This window comes from Maylandia zebra, linkage group LG5 (genome assembly GCF_041146795.1).
Source record: "Maylandia zebra isolate NMK-2024a linkage group LG5, Mzebra_GT3a, whole genome shotgun sequence".
Taxonomy (NCBI): Eukaryota; Metazoa; Chordata; class Actinopteri; order Cichliformes; family Cichlidae; genus Maylandia; species Maylandia zebra.
In genome coordinates this window covers 42,477,924-42,496,171 of record NC_135171.1, presented here as the reverse complement: position 1 = coordinate 42,496,171, position 18,248 = coordinate 42,477,924, and the positions used below count along the sequence as shown (strand labels likewise).

General features: G+C 46.5%; 1 protein-coding gene and 1 long non-coding RNA gene across 4 annotated transcripts in view; both read left to right on the top strand.

Moving 5' to 3' along the window:
* The window catches only part of pik3c2b (phosphatidylinositol-4-phosphate 3-kinase, catalytic subunit type 2 beta), a 51,438-nt gene that overhangs the window by 5,430 nt on the left and 27,760 nt on the right, over positions 1-18,248 (top strand). For all 3 annotated transcript variants that reach the window (XM_076884398.1, XM_076884396.1, XM_076884397.1), the window contains 17 exons: positions 668-768; positions 871-1,031; positions 1,440-1,560; positions 4,708-4,819; positions 4,926-5,005; positions 5,105-5,168; positions 5,363-5,509; positions 5,593-5,626; positions 7,700-7,895; positions 8,487-8,609; positions 8,897-9,064; positions 12,701-12,815; positions 13,077-13,219; positions 15,735-15,923; positions 16,104-16,197; positions 16,270-16,364; positions 16,446-16,626. In XM_076884398.1, the coding sequence (XP_076740513.1) occupies positions 668-768; positions 871-1,031; positions 1,440-1,560; positions 4,708-4,819; positions 4,926-5,005; positions 5,105-5,168; positions 5,363-5,509; positions 5,593-5,626; positions 7,700-7,895; positions 8,487-8,609; positions 8,897-9,064; positions 12,701-12,815; positions 13,077-13,219; positions 15,735-15,923; positions 16,104-16,197; positions 16,270-16,364; positions 16,446-16,626 (2,124 nt within the window). The remainder of the gene's footprint in view (positions 1-667; positions 769-870; positions 1,032-1,439; positions 1,561-4,707; positions 4,820-4,925; positions 5,006-5,104; positions 5,169-5,362; positions 5,510-5,592; positions 5,627-7,699; positions 7,896-8,486; positions 8,610-8,896; positions 9,065-12,700; positions 12,816-13,076; positions 13,220-15,734; positions 15,924-16,103; positions 16,198-16,269; positions 16,365-16,445; positions 16,627-18,248) is intronic.
* Positions 13,228-14,909, top strand: LOC143418688 (uncharacterized). Its single transcript, XR_013098728.1, has 2 exons — positions 13,228-13,536; positions 14,189-14,909. It is a non-coding gene; the product is annotated as an uncharacterized LOC143418688 (long non-coding RNA).

The following is an 18,248-nucleotide window of genomic DNA, read 5'->3' as shown; positions in this document are numbered from 1 at the left end:
GCAGACAGACGGCGGCTAAAATGTTGGCGCTGACGGTAGCCAACATGAATCTGAGTGCGACAGCAGAAAACAGGAAGTGTTCGTCTTTGAGGGGCGTTAATCGCCTCCTTCGTGTTTCTGAGAGCAGGAAGCTGAATTTACATCATTGTCGATGTGTTTGTGTTCAGACACGCTGCAGCTGTGCAGCGGCTTCATTTAGAAAAAACACCCCCGCGCTCAGAGTTGTGTCACTTCCTGTCAGAAGTCCTGACAGGAAGTCCAGGTTTTCAGATGGTTTCTGGAGAAGTGCTGCGGTTTGATTCCCAGCCCTTCGCACGGAACCCAGTCAGACCAGTTCCACCAGCTGTAACTTGAAACCAGATTGGCAGGCGGCGTCCTGACACGCTTCCTTCGCCGCGCTTGGACGTGCTCAGACTGACGCTTCAGTTTCAGCATTTTTATTTCCCTCAAAACACGAACTCATCACCACATTCTTCCTCCTCCTCCTCTTCCTCCTTCTTCTTTTTCTGCAGCCTCAATTTCATTTCCTGCCTCAGACGTTTTTTCAATGTTTAAATGAAACGTAAAACAATCCCCGCCACGCTTTAATGTCGACCACACACACACACACACACTCTGAACTGTGTGTGTGAGAGTCTCTGATTGGCTGTCTTTGCGTGTCCTGCAGGTGTCGCTGGGCGCTAGGATGAACGGTTTCGGGTACGAGCTCTTCCAGGTGTCGGAGGAGCGTGACGAGGAGGTGGCAGCGTTCTGCCACACGCTGGATGTGTGAGTAGCCTGTTGCCGTGACGATCACATTCAGTCACAATCCTCTGTCTCTCCCTTGCAGGCGTCTCCACCTGCTGCCCTCTCACCTGTCTTTGCCCTCAGGCTGCGCTCGGCGTACCCGTGCTGTGACCGCTCAAAGAATGCCGGCTTTGTGTGGTCGCCCTCCGTCGGCCACGAAGAGCTCCATCAGGGCCTGGGGGTCAGTGTGAAGGTGACGGTCATCAGTGAGCACTTCAGAGAGCCGCTCACCTTTACCTGTGACAGTAAGACGTCTGGTTTTTCCGTGAGGATAGAAATGTCTGACTGAAAACGTTAGCTTCGTATGAATATGCAATACCCAAACGCGACCGGCGCGCTGGCTGCCATCTTGCTTTTTAAAATTCATCTGGGACACGCCATTATTTCCCCGGAGGGTCAGTCAGGTCAGCTCAGGGGTTAAAGGTCAGGAGAGCAAACAGAACAGCACTGACCCTTCAAAAGTCTGCCAGTGCAGTTTAAAGGAATTCAGTCAGTTTGTCCTCTTAAAGTCAGTTTTATGTCCAAGAAACGCTAAATTATGCTGTGATGTTATTTTACCCTGAAAGGACCTGCTGATGGCATCCAGCTGTGCGTGCGTGTGTAGAGTTATACTTCACCTGTTTATAATACTGCAGCGTGTGTGTGTGTCCGAGGTTCGTCCACCGTGGACCTGCTCATCTACCAGACTCTGTGCTACGCTCAGGACGACCTCGACCATGTGAACGTGGACGACTACCTGCTGAAGGTCTGCGGACATGACGAGTTCCTCCACAAGTAAGAACCTCAGAACCTCGGGGTCTCCGAGCCGTGCCTGAACTCAGCATCTCTGTAGGGGAGCGTCCTCTTCCAGCTGATCTGTGGTCTGTGGTTCAGACATAATAACAGAGAGCAGAGCTGTGGTTGCTGTTACACCAGCAGCAGTAATGACCGCACGCACGCACGCACGCACGCACAGTGCTCCAGCTCTGGGTTCACACACCAACGACGTCCTTGCTGTTTTAGGCGGTGTGTCTGTTTGCCTGTACAAATCCCCACTGTGTGTGTGTGTGTGTGTGTGTGTGTGTGTGTGTGTGAGATATCCTGGCGGAGCCTGGCTGGACTTCCTGTGGTGGAACAATGAGTGTTTATCACTTGTGAACAGCTGTCGGTCCGCCTGGCGCTCTGCTGGCTGTCGGTGTCTTTACAGCGTCACGTGTCCTGAAGTCTTTGAGACAGCCCGTTCGTCATGTTTCAGTACACTCAACATGCTTCACACAGACGTGTGTTGGTTTATAAGGACAAAGGCTGCAGTGCTGTAACTGACCTCAGGTCAGCAGACTGAGATATGATTGTGGGACAGTTTAAGATGTGCAGCTGATTACCTGAGAGGTGTGCTGGGTTCTTAACAGTGAGAGCTTTGTAATCTGAGCCAATGAAGTGCGTTCAGTACTGGCGTGATGTGCTCATATGTGCATGAAGCTCTGCTGCTGCTGATCTGGAGTGTGCTGTACGGACAGTTCCACATAGAGCAGGGCGATATGGCCAAAAATATTTATCACGATATACACTTGAAGATTTGCGATAACGATATAACTGACGATATAATTGACACGAGACAAAATACTTTACAACTCCTCAACTTTATTAGTGCAAAAAACCATCAATGTATTTCCACTTCAACAAGCAGCTGTTTTTTATCTGCATTAAAGTTATATAAACATTTAACAGTGCAAATTCCTCGCTGACAGTTTAACCAAAAGGCATTTCAGTGGAAACTGGCCGACACATCCTCAGCATAACCATGTATAACATCCACAGAACTTAAAGAGGTTAAACACACACAGTACGGTAACATTATGCTGAAGCACAGTACGTATCACTCCGCGGGGCTCCGCCTACGGTAGCCGTAACGCTCCGACAATCCATCAAGCGGTGCGGCTTCGTAGCTCAGCAAAGTCGTACTGAAACATCTGACAGATTTTCGAGCGCCGTGCACATAAAATCGTTTCGAGGTCAGTAAACACAACCAGAGTTCATACATAAGGCACACGGGATTATAAGGGGCTCTGTCGACTTTCAGAAAAATCAAAGGATTGATTTTAAGTGCGCCGTATTTTCCAAACAACACGGTAATAACGACGGCCCGCTAGCATGCGCTACCAGAAATAGTGCTTTGTTGTGAATCTGACGGACGAAAGCTAAACCAGTTCCACACCAGTGAAGCTGCAGCATTTTTACAAACCAGTTCTGGTTCATCCGTTTCATTCAACGATCCGCTCTCGCTCTTCTCGTTCTGCGTCACCGCCATGATTTGTCCACCATGTGCGTATGAAAACAAACAAACATGCGCATTTTACCCATATTCTATCGCGATATTTCATTTTCTTATCGTTGCCCAACATTACACTGTGAACGGTATGATATGGCCCAGTTTCAGATATGAATATGTTTGTCGATGTGATTTTTCAGACCTGAGATCAGAGATATGTTCGAGCAAATATTTCTGTCTCGTCTGTTCAGTTTGGGACATGCACCATTAACACCCGTCAAGCAGCAGTGAGTACAGCTGTGTGTCGTCTGCATAGAATGGTATATCATGGAGCATGCACAGGTGACCCAGCGATGGCCCGAGGGCTGAAACTTCGACCCTCTGGGGCGTTTTCACACCTTCTTCCTGTGGTTTGGTTTGTTGTCACACAGAGAAAAATCCAAGTGAACTTCAAGCAAACCACATCAGTGTTCAGTCCGCTCATTGGCCAGGTGTGTCTGGGGACGGGACCAGCACAAGTAAACACAGGAACAAGGTGTGTGGGAGAAACCTGAGAAGTTGGGTTGTTTCCCGACTTGCTGCTAGCCTGTAATCAAATCAAATCACTTTTATTGTCACATCACATGTGCAGGCACACTGGCACAGCACATGCGAGTGAAATTCTTGTGTGCGAGCCCCACAAGCAACAGAGATGTGCAAACACAACAACACAAACGAGCAAAATACAAGAATGGCTAACCTGAAACTAATAAATATATGTACAATATATAATAGTGTATGCATTTCTGGATGTGTATACTAAATATTTTCCTGTGTGTGTGTGTGTGTGTGTGTGTGTGTGTGTGTGTGTGTGTGTGTGTGTGTGTGTGTATACACATTTTTACAAATTAAATAGTAAAAAAAAAAAAAAATAATAATAAAATATATAAAATATATAAAATATACAGAGTTGAATATGTGCAGAACAAGTGGCATTTATATACAGTGTGGAGTGCATAATGTTGAAGTTCCAGTAGTGAAGCTGAGGTGTCTATGACGTGTTCAGCAGTCTGATGGCCTGATGGAAAAAGCTGTCTCTCAGTCTGCTGGTACGGGACCGGATGCTGCAGAACCTCCTTCCTGATGGAAGCAGTCTGAACAGTTTATGGCTGGGGTGACTGGAGTCCTTGATGATCCTCCCCGCTTTCCTCAGGCACCGCTTCCTGTAGATGTCTTGGAGGGAGGGAAGCTCACCTCCAATTATCCAATTATTGTACAGACCTGTGCAGGGTGAGAATACAAAAACACGTGGCTACGGGACCTCTTTTAGCTCCAGCTTGTGACGTGTTCCTGGTAGTTGGTTCAGGTCGGGTCACGTTCGCACCATGAGTGAACCGCTCGTTTTGCTCCGCAGCCGAGTGTGGTTACTGTGTTCATGCCTGCACCGCACCGAGGGGGATCGAACCAGAGCTTGATTTAAACAGACTAAACGCTGCAGGTGTTAAACTCCCTCAGATACGATGAGAGCCAGTCACCTCACCTGTTAAACCGGCTGGGTCTAAAGTCTGCGAAGCTTCAGAAATCCACTTAGTGAGTGGATTTTTCCAGCTGCTTTTATTGTGGAGGGGTTCTTAGAGGAAGCAGTATTGTGCCCTGTGTGTGTCTGACTGTGTGTGTCTTTCTGTGCGTCTCAGCGCGCAGACTCTGGGTGGGCTCGAGTTCGTTCAGCAGTGTCTGAAGTTCGACTGGGATGTCCGGCTGTGCCTCGTCAAGAGATCGTCCATCAGCATCGAGCTGGCCCGCACGGTACACGTAAACACACTCACTCACACACACAGCATATAAACCAGGGTGTGACCCGGTCACCCATCGTCGTCACGCCACTGCATGATTTGAGTCTTTGTTTTTACAGAAAGATGACGATGAGACGGCGTCCACCATGAACCACAGCATCCTGCTGCAGGAGCGTCCAATCAAACAGACAGTCACCAGGTGAGGGGCGGAGCTCGCAGCTCGCAGAGGCACTCTGATTTCCTCCAACAGCTGATCAATCAATCACCGATTTACTGATAACATCTGTCTGTCGATCAGGGAGGCTCTGACCCTGCTGCTCGACACATTTCACAACGAGGCCGAGTCCTTCCTGCTGTCAGAGGTGACACACACACACACACACACTGATGTGTGGCGCTGCGCTCCGTCTTGTGTTCACGTTGATGAGGTTTGAGTTCATGAATGTGAAGGGGCGGAGCTTAAACTGAATCCGGACTATCAGAGATTTCATGAAAACATAAAGTCAGACTCTGAGCTGCTCGCTGAGCCTCCTCCTCTGTCCTGTCGTCTGTGAAGGTGGAGCTGCCTCTGCATGTGGAGCGCCTCGTCCAATCCGTGAAGGCGCTCTGCAGCTCGTTGGCTGCCGTGGAGACGCCCGACGTGACCTCGGCCCTTAACCAGCTCCCAGCGTGCCCTTGTCGCCTGCAGCCCAAAGTCCTGAAGGTAAACGTGTGCTTCAGTGAGGCTCAGAGCAGGTGAGGGTGTGAGTTTGTTCACTGACGGGTTACTCTCATCTGTCCTCCCAGGATGCATCAGTGCTGGCTGTCAGGGAGAACAGAGGTACGTACTAACAGGAAGCTCTGACTGCTGTGAAACGCTGTAAAAGCAGCCTCGGGAACACTAAGAGGATGCACTGGGGGGGCACCAAGCTTTGGAGGGTAATGTAGTGACTAATGTGAGTCTGTTGGCCCCAACCAACCAATCTGGTGACGTCACATCTCCGTACTGACAGAAAATGGCGCCGAACTTGTTTTTTAAACTTGAAGCTCTTGTTTCTTAAATCCAGCCTGACGGAGTTACACCTGTGTCAGTGTCTGAGAGCAGGGCTCAGCGTCAAGTCCTGGACAAACTGACAAAACACTTCAAAGACATGACAGAAACAAAGAAACTAAAAGTTAAAGATGTGCCTTCAGGCAGGTTTTAAAGCTGTCGAGTGTTGCAGAGGTCCGAAAAGCCTGGAGCTGAAGGAAGACCATTTCCTCCAGGACTTTGGACACCAAAGGGAGTTACAGATGAGTCTTTTTTGAGAACTGGCTGCACTGTGGCATGTTTGAAATCAGCTGGAGCTGTTCCTGTTAGAAGGGAGGTGTTAATAATGGATGGCACGCTTGGTGCAAGAGTGTCAACGAGTTCTTTGAAAAGGCGAGTGCGGATAATGTCGAGGTGAGACACGGAGGGCTTAAGACGGGAAACTACTTCAGCCAGAGCGCCCAGAGAAACGGGCTCAAAGTGATTGAACACAGGGGAACAGGAGGATCGTAAGCTGGAGGCATGCGAGTCCTGACAGCAGCAACGGTTTTCAGATAGCTGGAGACTCTGGAAACTGTGTGACGGGTTAATAACTGAATCAATGGTGAAATACGACTCGGGTCTGTGGCTGTTATTAGAGATGATGTCTGATAAATCACACGAGTTTTGTGGGGCAGCAAACATGGATGTTAAAATCCCCAAGAACTTGACCCCAGATAACAAGTCTAGAATAAAACCATTTGTTAAACTGGGGAGAACAATAAACAAGTGCACACAGCACAGGAGAATACAGATCCATCAAAGTAGTGATAACTCAGAACTACCATACATATCAGTGGCTTTAAATTTCACACCAGTGTGTGGATGACTGGATATGTAAAGCGCTTTGGGGTCCTTAGGGACTAGTAAAGCGCTATATAAATACAAGCCATTACCATTTACCATTTAAAAATGGATGCAAGACCTCCGCCATGACCAGTTAGCCACAGAGATTTGCAAAAATGACCGAAGCGATGAGTTCTGAAAAAGGGCTTAACTCACCAGAATCAAGGTTCAGTTGAGAATAAAACGCCAAGTCCAGGGAGGAGAAGAACCCACGAGGGAGCTGCTAACCAGCAATCAGGTGTGAGTACGAGGAAACCTAATCAAGACCGGGGACGGGTGGGAAGGGCGGAGATTCCAGGGAACCACCTCTACGGGGGGAGATGCGAAATGCTGTGAAGGTGGTTCATTAGCTGAGAGGAACCCAAATCGACCAGCAAAGATCGTCAGAACAGTTTGGAAAAACACCTTCCTGAAGCTACCAGGAAGCGCTATCCACAGAGCCTGGGATGTGGAGGAGTGTTACACACAACGAAGACACAACTTAGTCGAAGTGAACGTTATCAAAATGAGACAAAAGGCCCGGGACAGACTCCATGCTGTAAATTTGTTTCATGTCCCCTTTAAACAAAACGTCTGAGAAAAGTCCAGCTTCACCCAAACTACCTGCGCTGCAGACCACAAATCCAGCACGGTTTTCTGTTGCAAAGGCCTGCTCTCTTTAAACGTATGGATAAATAATTCGCATTTTTATGTCACTTCATTGCATTTAATTCATTTCTTTAATACATTTAATTTTTTTACATTTTTGTTGGGGTCACGCGGGCCTTCCCGTCCCAGGCATCTTCCCCAGCTCTCTGAGGTGTTCCAGCTAGACACCTGACCTCTCCTGGGTGTGCCTCGGGGCGGAGCTGGTTGTAGGGGTAGAGCTGTAACTCCGCCCCCACAGTCACGACACTACCAGAGTGACTTCTTTGAACTGATTCTGTTTAATAAGTGACGATCCCGGTTTGTCTTCCTCTGACGCTCTAATGGTTCGCTGGCTTCTTTGTCGCCTCACAGAGAAAGTGGTGGAGAAGCTGACGGCGGCCATCTTGGATCTAGTGGAGCTGTACTGCAGCACATTTAATGCCAACTTCCACACGACGCCGCAGAGCCACTGCTGCACGGCGCCCATCCAAGAGGCTGGCCTCATCACCAACGTCCTCTCCTTCAACATCTACGCCGCCCACCGCATCCCCATCACGTGGGCTGCCAGGTAAGGAGCTCAAAAGGTACCCGCCCACAGGCTGAAGGGGGGGCGTCCTGTGTCAGTGCTGCAGGTTTAGGAGTCGCACAGTGCCGACTCAGTGGTGCTCACAACCAAACAACACACACACACCAAAGGTGAACTAACGGCAAACAAAAGGAGTGCCTCCGGACTCATGCTGCACCTCAGGGGATCCGAGTTACGTGCATAACCTCCAGGTTTTTTTTGGGCATGGTGGTGCTCTCTGAGGATTCTGGGATAGATTTATCTGCTCGTGAAGGAGGTGCTGGGGGGGTCTCCTGTGAGTGCAGCGCCACCTGCAGGTGGAAGAAGCTGAGCGCTTCGTGCTTCCTTTCTTCTTCTCTCATTGTCGTTGATAATTGAGCCTCAATCACATGCAGGTACGCGCAGACGCGCACAAACGCGCAGACGCACACAGACACGCACAGCTTGGGTTGGAGGCGTGTTGACTAAATCACACTTCTATGAAAACATCAGAAATGAAGAAGAATAAAGAAACTCAGGTGGTTCTGTGATTGGGGACAGGTGTGAATATGTGCTGCACAAGTAACTCGCCTGTCCTGCTGTCATTGGTCGCAGTTATGAATGCTTCTTCCTGTCCTGCTCTCTGACTCACGGAGGGGCGGAGCTTTGTGCGCCGCAGCACACCAGCAAGCAGTCGGTCAGCAAATACCTGTTCCACCTGGTGGTCTGGGACCAGAGGTACGTACCTGACCCTTACCTGTCAGAGCCGTGACATCACACGCACGCACACCTGACGGCACAGCAGAGTCACTGCATCACTGAAACTATTCCAGCAGACAGAAGCATCAGACACACCTGCACACACCTTACCTGAGTTTAATAAGATGCTAAAAGTAAGAATTTCCTGTTCTGCAAGTGTGTGTGTTTGTGTGCACGATGTCTTTGATTTTGAATGAATAAACTTTAATCTGTTTGTTTGTTGAGAAAAACGCTAAGCCCCCGCCCCCTCGCCATATCCCCTGCAGGGTGTGTTTCCCCGTGCAGATCAATCAGCTGCCCCGAGAGTCTCAGCTAACGGTGGTGCTGTACGCCAGCCCTCTGCCGCCCCCCGGAGGAGCTGAGGAGAAGGGGAAGCAGCGGCGCAGCATCGAGGCGCTGGGCTGGGTCACCATGCCGCTCTTCAACTTCAGACAGTGAGTCACATGACACTCAGACACCATCCATCCACGCAAACCTCAAACAGGCGGATGAAGAAGAAACTGAATAAGTACTGTCGGATGTTATTCAGCCGTATTCAGGCTTTATGTTTGATGTGATACCCAGGAAAATACTACGATACCATTCTGATAGCATTAAAAGTAACGCAGCATGTGGTCCATTTATCTGAGGTCGGTGCTGGTGCTGCGCCACAAAGTGATGGGCGGTGTTTACACTGTAGTGAATGACATGCTGATCTATAACGTGTGAAATGTTTCTATCGGGTCACTCAGAGAGTGAGGGTTACAGTAATGTAAGAGTGTAGGGTAGAACACAGAGCAGGTACAATAACATGCTCAGAGTTAAAGGCTCCGCCCAGGTTAACGGTTGTGTAACGCTGTAGTACTCAGTATTGTTGAAATCCTTCAAAAAGACCTCAGGGTGGCTCTGTGTTGAGCCGCTGACGAGGGGAGGGGCTGCGCTGAGCCGCTGACGAGGGGAGGGGCTGCGCTGAGCCGCTGACGAGGGGAGGGGCTGCGCTGAGCCGCTGACGAGGGGAGGGGCTGCGCTGAGCCGCTGACGAGGGGAGGGGCTGCGTTCAGCCGCTGGTGAGCATGTCCTGGTCAAAAATGACTCCAAGGTTCCTCACAGCGTTACTGGAGGCCAAGGTAATGCCATCCAGAGTAAGAATCTGGTTAGATACCATATTTCTAAGCTTTTCAGGGCCGAGTACAATAACCTCAGTTTGATCTGAATTAAGAAGCAGAAAGTTAGCGGCCATCCAGGTCTTTATGTCTTTAAGACATTCCTGCAGTTTAACTCATTGGTGTGTGTTATCTGGCTTCATGGACAGATAGAGCTGGGTGTCATCTGCATAGCAGTGTAAATGTATGCTATGTTAGGGCTGCTCGATTATGGCAAAAATGATAATCACGATTATTTTCACTGAAATTGAGATCACGATTATTTGACGATATTTATTTAACCCTTTAAGACCTACTATAGAACCAAGTCCACCAGAGCTTATATTATTTTTATTTATTTTTTTTACATGCTGTAGTGCCATTTGTGGGAGCATTTCAAGTTGCTATACATCAATACAACTGTTATAGCCCATATTTTAATAATATGTATGCATTAAGTCCATAGTAATTACATAAATTGCAAAAAAGTGCAATAAACTACAAAAAAAATTGAAAATCGCTTTTGTTTTGTTTACATATATTTCTACTTGGAGAAATTTAAGAGGTTTATCCCTCAAAACTTTAAATACAATAAAGTTGCAAAAAATAGTTTACAACAACAGGAAATTTATTTTGAGTGTCTTCATAGTTTTATTTTGGAGATACACCAATTTTTATATACTGCAGGAAAAACAAAAAACAATCCTATGATGCAAATTTGCAAAGAAAACAGCATGTGCATCATTTCACTGTGGGAAGTGTTACGAACAGCTGATAGTAACGGCAAAGCGTGTTTCTGGAATATTATGTTTTTGTTCCTGCAAGCGCTTTTTATGCAATTTTTGCAAAGCTATATGTGGAACGAAACCGTGACCGAGGACAAGCTGATGGCATCAGATGTAAGTACAACTCCTCCGGTTTCATATGCAAAACAAATTATTGCGCTAGCTTACACGGTTCAGGTTCTACAGGGATTTAAAAATAGTTACGCAAAACGGAGCGTGCTGCTCTGACCGGCTTTAAAGGGTTAACAATGACTTTAAAAAAATAATATAAAATAGTGTGCAACACCACTGAAGTTTTTTTTTTTTTTTTAACTCTTTTCAACCAACGGCAGTCACTCTCCAAATAACTTCTGCTTAGCTTTCCGAGCTTCCCTCGGGTCCTCTTAATCAGCGGTCTCCAACCTTTTTTGCGCCACGGACCGGTTTATGCCCGACAATCCGGTTGTTCAGTCTGACGTCACTAGCCGTGTCTGGGCCTAAACTCCGCTGCAGGTCCATATATCAAACGATCACTATGGCATTACTGAGAGTTGAAAAACTGTCTAAAGTCTTTCATCTTTAATAAAATGATCAGCGTTCTGCTCTACCAGGTGTAACAATTGAGTTTAACATCCAGGCATCCATGAAAACGGAATTTATGACATTTAACGGAGTTAGAAGTTAGCAGGGAGTTAGCTCGCTAGCTTCTATCTAAATACAATATAGCATGTCCTGACTGCGGGGTTTTGGAAACAAATTAAAACGTACAGCTCTGCTATCACTTCCAGCATAAATGAAGACAGAAAACTAAACAGCAGTGACGTTTGTAGGGTTACTGAAGTTGGGCTAGCTGGTATATAATGATGTGCTACGTGACCGCTAGCGACACAGCTATGTTAGCATAATATAAACAAGCTAACTTTTTTCCACTGGATAAAAGTTAACGTGAGTGTTCTCGGTGGTCAGGAACAAATGTAATCGCATGGCAGGATGCTGTAAAAGGACCAAACTTCAGCCAGGAGAACAACTGAGATAATGCAGCCACAATACGAGGTTAGTCATTCATATACTGCTGCATGGGCTGGGCTGTAGTTACATCCTAAGGTTTTAAAAACTGAGCTTAAATAAATGATTAGCGGTAATAAAAGCCGAGGGAGGTCAACAGGGATCACTGACTGTTTTAGGAGCTTTTTGAGATTAAATAGAAGAAAATACAAAACATTAAACATGTTAACAACACAAAAGCCATATTAAACGCAGACTACTTTAGGCCCGGAAGTAGGATTCGTCACGTCATCACTGAACAACCGGATATTTTCACGGACCGGCCTTTAAGGTGTCGCGGATAAATGAGGGAGGGGCTAATAATCGGCTCAGTCATTTTTAATGATCGTTGAAAGCCCAGATCGTAATCGTGATTAAAATTCGATTAATTGAGCAGCCCTATGCTATGTCTTCTAATGATGCTGCCTAAGGGAAGCATGTATAATGTAAACAGAATTGGTCCTAGCACTGAACCCTGTGGAACTCCATAATTAACCTCAGTGGGTGAAGAGGACTCTCCATTTACATGCACAAACTGGAGTCTATTAGATAGATATGATACAAACCACTCCAGTGCAGTACCTGTAATACCTACAGCATGTTCTAATCGCTCTAATAGGATATTATGGTCGACAGTATCGAACGCTGCACTGAGGTCTAGCAGGACAAGCACAGAGATGAGTCCACTGTCAGAGGCCATAAGAAGATCATTTGTAACCTTCACTAAAGCTGTTTCTGTGCTGTGATGAGCTCTGAAACCTGACTGAAACTCTTCAAATAAACCTCTGCAGATGATCTGTTAGCTGTTTGACAACTACTCTTTCAAGGATGTTTGATATAAAGGACAAAATGAAAGCTACGCTTTCCCCTGTGGTGTGTCCATCCTGATTTTTTTTTTTTTTTTTTTTTTTTTTTTCTCTCTTTTCATTTCATGCTCACAGCTGAACAAACAAATGTTTCCTTCAGTCCTGCAGCTTCCTACACAGGCTTTGTGATGTCATTTCCTCCCAGGAGCAGCTCGCTTCCTCACATTTACCTGAAAGTAAAGTGGAAAGAGAATGGACACAGATTCTTCATCATCATCATCTTTAGTGTGTGTGTGTGTGTGTGTGTGTGTGTGTGTGTGTGTGTGTGTGTGTAGCGTGCTGACGTGTGGCAGGAAGTTGCTGGGTCTGTGGCCTTCAACCCCGGGGAGGAGCGGAAACGCCCGAACAAGTTCGCCCAACTTCAGCCAGCCGGACAGCGTCATCCTACAGGTGAGCGCTGCCACAGCTGCTAGCACCTGAATAGTCTGTGACATCACAAACCTGTAGCATTTTGAGCAGTTTCATCAGCTGTTCAGGCGACGTTTTCATTGTCACCAGTCACCAGGATGGGTGATGAAACGTGTCTACTTACCTGTGTACTGGATGCAGGTGTGCCCCTTTCTTTATTTATACACTCAGTTCAGCTGAGGTCAGACCTGCAGGTATCTGAGGCCAAGAGACTAGCATGTGTGTGTCCTTGCTTCCTCTCAGGTGGACTTCCCCACATCATCCTTCGAGGTGCGCTTCAGCACGCCGCCTCCTGCAGACTTCTGCCCTCAATACAACTTCTCCAGACTGGACACCATCAGCCAGATACAGCTGCAGGACGTCCTGCACAAGAAGGCCTTCTTCTGGTCAGACACACACACACACTCACACACACACACTCTCTCAAGGGCTGTATCCCAATTCAGGGTCTGCAGCCTATAAGGCTGCATTTTAAGGACGATTACGTCACAGCGACGCAACAAAGGCTGTCCCAATTCAAAGGCTGCTCGAAATGCGGCCCTCAAATGCGTCCTTAATTTCTCCGGATTTGAAGGATGGGTCGGTGTAGCCTTCATGGCCCAACATATCCCAGACTTCATAGTGCGGCAGTGGGTGTGGATGATTTTGTCGAAAAAAACAGCGGACAGCTGAAGCGGAGCGGCCGAAGAGTAAACTTTCAAAAGTAAGTACTGAATATGACGTCACTTATTTATGTGCAAATGTTTAATAATGAAGAACATTAAAACATTACTGTTGGCCACATGTCGGCAAAGTTATGTGACATTAGTGATGTTTGTACTAACTTGTTTTAAAGCCTTTAAATATGCGCCGTTCAATAGCTGAGCTTAATCTTACAGAGAATCTGATGATTTTATGGATAATTAAAGTCAGTCATATATCCACAAACACAACAAGCTGAAAGTCAGTGATGCTGCTCGGTTTGCAGTCCTGAATATCACGGCACAAGCAGGATTCACTGCACTGTTAATGTTAGCTGTGTTATATTGCTGCCTCTGTTCGGTGGTGTCGAGCCAAACGGACTTTAACGTGTGTTTGAACGAGCTGACGGTTCACTCGTTAAGCTGAAAGAAAGATGCTTTAATCACAGCAGTCACACATGTGTCCACTGCACCATCTGGAACTCTTCTTGTTTACACTCGTAATAACACAAACACTAAATCCTGCTTCTCTGGTGCTGTTGTGTAGCAGTGTGTACACCTGAGACTGTCACCTGTCTGTCTGTCCTGCACTCTCTCTCTGTTTCTTTCTCTCTGATTGTGGAATAAAAGTATGAACATGTGTTTATAAGTCACACTTGTGTTTGAATCCTGCAGCTTATCACACATTTGATTTCCATGTGTGACGACTGCAAGTGTCCAGAGTGAGGACAGACTGAGGGAGCCACTGCTGCACATCATCTGTGAGGCTTTGCAGCCCTGATGATCCACCAGGACAAACTCAGCAGTGTGTGAGGAAGAGGAGGAGGAAGAGCCAGCAGCAGCTGACAGATGGAGAGAATAGACAGACTGTTCCCTGTTTGTGAAGGACTGCTAGGAAAGTTTAACATAACTGTCTGTGCTGAATCAGTCTTATTAGGTAATGTTCAAATAATGTGATCATCCCAGTGTTTCCAGTGTGGGAGAAAGTACTCAGAGTACTCAGGGCCTTCAAGTTACACACTATGAAAGGCAGCAACAAGTTTAATGTTCAGAAACCTAAAGTCTGTATCCGCAGCAGAATGGAGCTAAAATAAATGTTGGTTTCAGTTCTATGAAGCTTTGAGTATTTTGGATCAGTAGCTGCTGTGTGTGTTGCATCATATTGCTGTAACTGTTTATATGCTTTATATATTCTGAGCTAAGTTGATCTATAGTGTTACATCATATTCTATAAGGATGTTATGTGTTTGTAGACTTTCTGCCCAGTTTGACCCATTTAGCAGACGTCAGCCTGTTTAAGGCTCTGATATCTATTCTGTGTGACTTACAGCAGTTATGACATGGTCTGATTTTCTCACCCAATAAAGGAATATTTCATATATCAGTCTACTCTTCATTCTATCAGACACAGTTATCACAGCTCCTACATTTGCTTTTTACACATGTATGTAAGCATTGAGACAAATTTAGTGATGCCAACATATTAAACGAACAATATTTGACTCATATATAACACATCTATATATACACTGTCACAGATACTCGTCTTTGAGTGAAGATTTAAGGTGATAGAAAATATAAATAACTGCAACTTGAATCTTTGACCCAGAGTTCAAGCTCTGCTGTAATAAATCATAATAATCTGACAATACTATAATATTGGCCATATTATATTTACATTACCACAGTGAGATGACTTTAGTCTCATGAACAACATCAGCTAATTGTTGTTTAAGATTAGCTAGTAAATGACTGTTCAGCACAGGAATGAAGCCCAACAACCATGTTTTTACTGTGGCCTCAGCCTCAGATACTCAGCTAATCAAAGTGATGTCTTAAACAAAATTAACTTAAAATCTATTTCTCCTTCATTTCTGTCACACAAAGCTGTATGAAACGTTTCTCGCAGTTAGTATCATGGTTGCTAGGCAACCTGGGCAGCGCGACGGAGGCTAGACCGTCCCATTTCACAAGCCTCTCACTTCCGGCCTCAGTGGTCTTTGAGTACGCGGCCCTTATGGACCGGTAAGGCTGCAGACCCTGAATTGGGATACAGCCATGTTCTGACTGGGATTAGTCCATAAGCATTAAGTTCTGAGGGGCGGGCACCCTGAATTGGGATACAGCCATGTTCTGACTGGGATTAGTCCATAAGCATTAAGTTCTGAGGGGCGGGCCATAGTGGCGCTGAGGTGTGGTGAGACTGCAGCTGTGTCTGCAGGTTGACGGTGGAGGACAAGCGTCTGCTGTGGGAGAAGAAGGCCTTCTGTCAGGCTGAGAGCGCCGCGCTGCCTCTGGTTCTGGCCAGCGCCCCCTGCTGGGAGTGGGCGTGTCTGCCAGAAATCTACGCCCTGCTGAGACAGTGGGCCTGCCTGGGTCACCTGGACGCCCTGGGCCTCCTCCATGCCTCGTACGTTCTCTGCTCGTTTCTGTCTCTGCTGGCAATAATGTCTGAAACAGGTCGTGGTGGTGATGGTTTGTTATCGCCTCGTTGATGTAGAACAGGGGCAGCTCTGTTCTTCAGGTGTGATGATAACAATAATGAAAAAGTTCTCACCAGCTGAGTGTGACATCATCGCGTGTGCTTCAGGTTCCCAGATCAGGAGCTGAGGAGGACGGCGGTCCAGTGGATGGATTCCATCTCCGACCCGGAGCTGCTGGATTTCCTGCCTCAGCTGGTACAGGTAAGAGGTGGAAGTGCAGCAGCTGGGCAGAGCAGTGGGCATTGATGTCTGTAACCTCTCTCTGTGTCTCAGGCTCTGAAGTACGAGTGTTACCTGGACAGCTCTCTGGTTCGTTTCCTCCTGCGGCGAGCCATCGGGGACATTCGCGTCGCTCACTACCTGTTCTGGTGAGTCCGCCCCCGAGTCCACTTCAGTCACATCTAGCGTCTCTGAGCTCAGCTGCTCATGTCTGTCTGTGTGTGCGTCAGGCTGCTGAAGGATAACCTCCAGGACAGTCAGTTCAGTGCTCGCTATCAGCACCTCCTCGCTGCGCTGCTGTGCTGCGTTGGTCGGGGCCTCCGGGAGGAGTTTGACCGGCAGTGCTGGCTCGTCTCCATCCTCGCCAGGGTGGCTCACAAAGTTCGAGAGGCGACGCCGTCCAGCAGACAGGTAATGACGCCGCCGACGGTCCAGATGACTCGTTCACCGGATCAAAACTAAGATCAAGATTCATGCTGTCGTGTTGGGGGGTCCTGCTGTCCTCTGCTCAGTTTGTGTCAGAGGGCAGAAAGCAAACGTCCGGTGAGGCGTGTTCGTTCACCTGTAACACACCTGTAAAACTGAACCATCGCTCCAGTCTTGAAATGATTTGATTATTTTAAAAAATAAGGCTTTTCAGCTGCTCCCTCATTCACAGTGGATACCAGGTCTCCTCTGACTGTGTAACACCTGCTGAGCCGCCATTACTTATGACATCAGCGTTTGAGGTCATCAACAAAGAGTTCATGTAGAGTGCAGATAGTCCAGCAGGGGGCAGCACAGACTACAGGGTTCGTACGGGTGCTTGAAATCCTTGAAAATGCTTGAATTTTAATGTTGTCTTTTCAAGGTTTGAAAAGTGCTTGAATTTCAGATGTGGTGCTTAAAAGTGCTTGAAAGTGTAGCTGTGTTTCATTCACCACAAATAACTGATTGAATCGTTTTCTGATCAGATAGAGAAATAAAATGAGTCGCAAAATGTGAAAGCAAAATTTCCCCGCCTGGCTGCCTTGCGTCTGTTTCACCGTGTGACCCCGCCCCTCCCTCGGACAGTCGGGGATGAGTGCGCTAACATACCTGTAGGTCGCGGTTTTAATGGGTGTTTGATGGAAAACAACAATGGCGGAGTTTGCGCTCTCCAGCATGATAGGTGAGTGCTAGTAAATAATTTTCCAGTACGTGTACGTTACACACGCTATTTTAAAATTAGGATTATTATTTTGCTATCAAACTCGCTGGAGAAATGATTGAAACCATAGGTGGAGCCAGACATTTGAAACACCCGGGGCTTAGCCCTAAAGGGAGTATGCATGTGGGATTTTTATTTTATTTTATTTATTTATTTTTTTGGGGGGGGGTGTTAGAAATGACTGAAAGATTAATTGGCTCTGTTTTGAGTTTTGTTCAAAAAAGAATGACTTCATATAGGGTAAAATATATATATATGTATATATGTATGTGTATATATGTGTATATATGTGTGTGTATATATGTGTATATATGTGTGTGTATATATGTATATATATGTGTGTATATATATGTATATATATGCAGGACACCTTAAACTAGTTTTTTAATTAAGCAGAACAAAGTCGGGGCTGTATCAAGACACGAGGACTAAACCCCAATTCAACCAGACCCAGAACTGATCCTGAACTAAAACAGGACTACAACAGTTCAAAATCAGGACTACTGAGGACTTAACCAAGACAGAACCACAATCAGCACTAGATGATAGCAGCACTGAAAATCATCATAGACCTGCACTACACTTATTTTTTTTAATTGTACCAAAGTACACTATTTAGATTGAGAAAAGTTTATATAATTATTTATCCTCGTTGTGTAAACACGCTGCAAAACTTAGTAAATATAGAATTTGAAAAATAACAAACCTAAAAAGAAACACTAGGTACGAGATACATGAGGACCTGTGATACGGTGATACTTTTGGCAAACAACCATTAAACTAACATGTGTGTCTCACCTGCTCTCTCTCTCTGTTCTGTCCTCGTCCTCTCTCTCTCTCCCTG